General features: G+C 45.9%; 1 protein-coding gene across 6 annotated transcripts in view; it reads left to right on the forward strand.

Annotated features, from left to right (window-relative positions):
* The window catches only part of CYFIP2 (cytoplasmic FMR1 interacting protein 2), a 127,345-nt gene that overhangs the window by 36,369 nt on the left and 84,976 nt on the right, over positions 1-6,000 (forward strand). For all 6 annotated transcript variants that reach the window (XM_006863926.1, XM_006863925.1, XM_006863929.1 and 3 more), the window contains 2 exons: positions 861-952; positions 3,834-3,951. In XM_006863926.1, the coding sequence (XP_006863988.1) occupies positions 861-952; positions 3,834-3,951 (210 nt within the window). The remainder of the gene's footprint in view (positions 1-860; positions 953-3,833; positions 3,952-6,000) is intronic.

A 6,000-nucleotide genomic window follows, 5' to 3' on the forward strand; every position in this document is an offset into this window, starting at 1 on the left:
GATTTGAAATTTTGGCTACAAATCTTTAAAATTCAAAACAAAACAAAAACCTTGCAATTAAATGAAACCTTTACGGTTTTTTGTAAGGGAATACTTTGGGACTGAATTCCATTCTGTGAAAAGGTCATTGAATCTTTCAAAGACTAGGTTTCTTCATCTGTAAAAGGAGAGTGACAATCATACTTTCTCCAGAGGGTTATTGTATGGGTTCAGATACTGTTTCAAGTGCCTGGCAGAGTCTCTAGTGCATCAGAAGGACAAAGAACTGCACTCTTCCCTCCATCTAGATTCCTGGTGTGGTGCTGAAGTATAAGCACTGGACTGCTAGCCACAAGGTTGACAGTTCAAACTCCTTGGAAACCCCATGCAGGGTCATTATGAGTTGTAACCCACTGGATGGCATTTTACAACATCCCTCCATCTGCCTTAGTAGTCCAGTGGGAGTTGTCTGCCCCGTAGTGTTTGATGTGATGATTTCATTGGGGACTTTCTTAGGAACCCTACATCAAGCCAGCAGTCCCAGTTAGCCCAGAGTTCAGAGCAGCACAAATCCTCTAATCTGGGGAGAATAAGCAAGCAGGCAGGCCATCTGATCCTCATCTTTTATCCATTCTGCTGTATGATTTTGGACAAGTCATTCTTTCTCTCTGGGCTCAGTTACCTGAATCATGAAGTTGGTTGGAGTCTTCTTGCTAGAACTCAAGAGGCCTCAGGGTCACAGGGTAGCAGCATCGGAGGTAGAAGCTAGGAGTCAGCCCAGAGGCACACACAATGAATGGCCTGCCTGCTCTGCTGGCCTGGCGAAGGCTGCACCAGCCCCACCCCTAGCGACTCACGTGCTGTGTTTGCTTCCTTTGCAGCAGCTGCAGGTGGTACCATTATTCGGCGACATGCAGATAGAGCTGGCCAGATACATTAAGACCAGTGCTCACTATGAAGAGAACAAATCCAAGTGAGTGCCTGCCGTAATGTCTCTCGGCTCCCGCGAGCACGCCCAGCCTGGGCAGGGGGCTGAGGGGCCACTTCAGCCCCTCCTCCCTCCCCAGAGCCCTGGGCAGGTGGATCCTGCACCACACTGGCGCCTGGCCAGAGGGGAACCTTGGAGTGTGCTCTGAGCCCTTTTGTATCCACCTTTGCTGCCAGGGCTCAAAAGGGCCCAGAGCACAGCCATGGCCCCTTCTCCGCCCAGCAGTGACCCACGCCGCCCCCTGGTGGGGCAGCAGGAGTCCGTCCCATGAGAAATGGGGAGTAGAGGTGGGCCCTCAGTGGCCAGGTGGAGTGAGATGACATTGGTATTCATCTGTGGTTTTCTTCATCACCCTGATTCTTTCCTCAGGTGTTTCCGAGCTGTAAGTATGCAGTTTGAATGTATGATCCATAGTTCCAAATGGGAAATGAATTGACCGCCACATCTTAGGCCACTTTATAAACCATGATGTAAGGTCGTTTGTGCCAAGATTGGATGATCCCTGGTGATGCAGTGGTTAAGTGCTCAGTTTGAACCCACTGGCCACTCAATGGGAGAAAGATGTGAGCGTCTGCTTCCATAAAGAATTATAGCCTTGGAAACTCTTTGGGGGCAGTTCTACCCTGTCCTATAGGGTCTCAATGAGTCAGACTCAATGTGATGGTTGGGTTTGGTGCCACTGTGGGAGTGTTGGTGCCTAATGCAAATTTCGGGGAATCTGGCTACAGCCTTGGGGACTCCTTTGATCTCTGGAAATGTTACAGAGGTTTCTCCTATGTGTCTGTCTCCCAAAGCTGAGTGCTTGGGTAGGGAATATGGTCTTTCCATTATAGAAAGGGGCCACCCATCCTTTAATCCAGGTGGAGGGCATGAGGGCCTTAAAAGTATAAAAGTATGTGCTGAGACCATGAAAGAGACTTCCTAGATATAGCCACACAACTTGTGGGATTGCTTTACTGAGTCAGAGGGCTTGGAGTCATTGTCTTGGAGGACACCTTAGTCAGTTGGCATAGATTGTTCACAGAGATAATCTCCTACATCCTTGTTTGCTGAGTAGCAACTGGGATTGTAAGAGCTTGTGTGTTGCCATCTGAGATATGACTACTGCTCTCTAGTCATATGGAGCAAAAGAGAATGAAGGAAACCAAATGCAGGCACATGGGGAGGAAAAGGGCTCAAAGAAGAAATTAATCAATGGGACTAATGACCCACGCAAACCACAGCTTCTTCTAACAGAGACCAAAAGAACTAGATGGTGTCTAGCTACCACTACTGACCATTCTGATTAGGGACACAAATGACAGTCTCAGATAGAATGGGAGAAAAATATAGAACCTAAAATTCCTACAAGAAAAGGCCAAACCTACTGGACCTGTAGCGACTAGAGGAAGTCTGGAGACTATCACCCTAAAATATCTTTGAAGTTGAATTGAAGCTGTGCCTCTAGGTCACCTGTCAACCAAATAATAGACTGGTTTATAAAATAAACAGGATCACCTATGAGTACTGTACTCCCTTAAACAATACTGAGACCAATAAAAACAAAAGCCAAGATGAGAAAGTACGGAGAAGAAGGGAAGAAGAGACAGTGGAAATAATGAGGCTGCTAACACAATGTGAAAATTGTAACCAATGGCACAGAACAATTTGTTTAAAAATTGTTAGAAGGGAACCTAATTTGCTGTGTAAAGTTTTACTTAGAGCACAATAAGATTCTAATGTGTAGGCATAGAGTGTCTTTGAACTCCAGCAACCTGGAGCCCCTGCAAATGAGTCTGGCAAGAAAAGCAAGTTGAGTCTCATTGTATCCCACTGGCTGAAGGTGGATGAGGAAGTTTTATAAGAAAAACATGGAGTTGGGAATGCTGAATTGTTTCCTTGCTTTTCCCTGGCTGAATTCTTGGCCACCGGAAATTGTTGAGGGTGAAGGTTGCTGATATAACCAGAGCAGAGTGTCAGAGACTTGATTGATTATAGCCCCCATCCCTACCCAAGTAACTCGAAATGGAGGCAATACCACCTGTATAATAAACGCATTCTGCACAGCTTTATGAGGACCACGTCAGGGCTCCTTTTAAAAGAGTGGATTCTTTCCAAAATATTTTCCCACTTTTTTTTTGGTGGTACCTTGGCTTTAATTTATGCTTAGTCTATCTGCTGGGTCACCCAGCCCTGGATGGTGTGAGAGAGTGAGAAAGCTGTATTTTTAAAATTCTGAGTATCCTTTTTTCTAGTTCTGGATGGTTTTCCTAATGACAACTTCCACTGTGAAAAATGAGTTGGGAAAAGAGAAGACCGAATCAAAGATGCCTCACAGAATAGTCTTGGCTCCCTTATCATGGGCTAATTCCATGTTGCCAGGCCGCTGTTGAAGAAGAGGCATACTCCCATTCAGGTGTCCCCAAGCCAGCACCAAAGCCCCCTCTTAGGCTAGGTTTCCACATAGGATGGCGATATAGTGTGGGTCAGAGATGTTCATAGGAAGGTTGCCTCGCCTGTTTCTTTGCTCGGATTCCAGTTTTTTGTAGCTCTTTAGAGACTGCAAGCCCTTCCCTGCTTGCTCCCTTATATACCTGGTAAGTTCCTGGACAGGGTACCTGGGAAAGTCTGAGATTGGGGTCTTAGAGGAGGCCCGCCACAAAAGAGGAAAAGGAAGGGCTGTCAGTCAGTCTGTAGTCCCTATAGTATTGGATTTAGTAGGCTCCCTCATTGAGGTGCCTGGGATACCTCGTGGGTTCCACCCAGGGGAGAACTGACTATGTTGGCTGAGTGTTGAAGGCACCAGGAACAGCTACGGCGTGGAAGGAGGCTGTCCCACCCAGGCACTTCAGGCAGGACCTGCTCCGACCCATAATTTTCTGCCCAGGTGGACGTGCACCCAGAGCAGCATCAGCCCACAGTACAACATCTGCGAGCAGATGGTACAGATCCGGGATGACCACATCCGATTCATCTCCGAACTCGCGCGCTACAGCAACAGTGAGGTGAGCCTTCCTGGCTGCTGGGATGGAGTCACATGTGGGCCCCAAAAGCAGGAAGGGGAACGACCAGCCAGGACAGAACATGGGCCCGTGGGATACTGGAGAGCAGGAGTGTGGGCAGGCACGTGGAGAGGCAGAGGGCACAAATCCAGCAGACCTGGATTTGATTCTGGCTTTGCATTGACCTTGGGCAAGCTACTCAGCATCTCCATTGTCTCAGTTTCTTCATCTCAGAAATGAGGGTAAGACTAGTGCCTACTCGTTAAACTTCACTGAGAAGATTCAGTGATATGATTGATGATGCTTGGAGCATGTGCTGTACCTGGAAGGTGGTGATTGTCAGTTGTGTGTGTACATGATCCAAACCATCTCTACGCTGGGTAGCAAGAGCAGACATCTGAACACTCACAGCATCATTTAAACATTCAAAAACTCTATAATCATTGAGAGTCATTGTTTGAAAAAAAGTTTAAAGTACACACACAATTAGGGACAAAAGAAGACCATAAAATTCTTCTAAAATACTAATGGAGTCTTGGTGTGGCATTATGGATAAGCACTGGTCTACTAACCACAGAGTATATATGGGAGTCTCAGTGTGGTGCTGGGGGTTAATGCACTGAACTGCAAGGTTGGTTTGAACTGCAAGGTCAGTGCTTCAAGCTCACCAGCTGCTCCTTGTAAACCCTATATAGGGTCGCTATGGGTTGGAATCGACTTGACAGCACTTAACAACAACATATATATATGGATATTTGTATACTGATCATGTTTCCACATTAAGAAAAGGAAAAACAAAACATTAATAAAAATGCAAACTATTGGGAAAAATACGAACCTATTAAGAATATATTGTTGATTTTAAGTACCATAGAGTCAGGTCCAACTCATAGTAACCCTGTATATGGATTCCAAGGAGCAGCTGGTGGGTTTGAACAGTAGACCTGTGGTTAGCAGACCAGTGCTTATCCATAATGCTACACCAAAACTGGTGTGACACTGTGGGCTAATGCACTGGACTGCAAAGTCATTTGAACCACAAAGTCAGTGGTTCAAGCTCACCCTCTGCTCCTTGGAAACCCTATACAGGGTCATTATGGGTCAGAACCCATAATGCACGTAACAACACTATCTGTGTCTATATACATATATGTTGTTTTAGTGAACTTAAGTCACCTGACTTGAATTCTTTATTACCTATTATTCCTAGATTGGAGTCCCTGGGTAGTTCAGTTAATAGGATTGGCTGCTAATAGTGCTTGAAAGTAGTGGTTTCCGACTCATAGCGGCCCTGTATAGGGTTTCAAGGCTGTAAATTTTTATGGGAGCAGAAAGCCTCATCTGTCTCTTGCAGAACCACTGGTATTTTTGAACTGCTGACCTTGAGGTTAGCAGCCCGACTCGTAACCACTATGCTACCAGAGCTCCTTAGTGCTTGCAAGTAAGGTCTGGCAATCTACTTATGAAAATTCAAATATTGGAAACCCTGTGGGACACAATTCTACTCTGACTCACCTGGGGTTGCCATCATTTGGAATGGGCCCAGTGGTAACTGATACTCCTGAATGACACTGAGCTATCCCGTGTTCAAGAAGCCCTGGTAATGCCATGGCTGTGCACTCAGCTGATAACCAAAAACTCAGCCGTCTGCACCCAGCAGCTGCTCTGTGAGAGAACGAGCCGTAGTCTTTTGTAAAGATCTGCTGTTTTTAAGTGCTGTCGACTCATAGTGACCCTGTATAGGGTCTCCGAGTAGCTCCTGGCAGGTTGGAACTGCAGACCTTGTGGTTCTTAGTCCAGTGTTGTTTCTACAGCACCACAGCCTTGGAAGCCTAATAGGGTATTTCCACCATGTCCTGTAGGATTGCTCTGAGTCAGCAAGACCTTTGGTTTTTGTTTATGTGCTGTTCACTGGCTCCATCTAGTGGCTAAAAGCCAGAGTGATGATCCTTTCAAATCCAAAGTCAGAAATGCATTTGATCTTTTTTTTTTTTTTTTTTAACAAGGGGCCAGATTTTTAATTGAAAAGTCACTTTCCCACTGCTTTGTAGT

The sequence above is a fragment of the Chrysochloris asiatica genome, unplaced genomic scaffold (assembly GCF_000296735.1).
Source record: "Chrysochloris asiatica unplaced genomic scaffold, ChrAsi1.0 scaffold00057, whole genome shotgun sequence".
NCBI lineage: Eukaryota > Metazoa > Chordata > Mammalia > Afrosoricida > Chrysochloridae > Chrysochloris > Chrysochloris asiatica.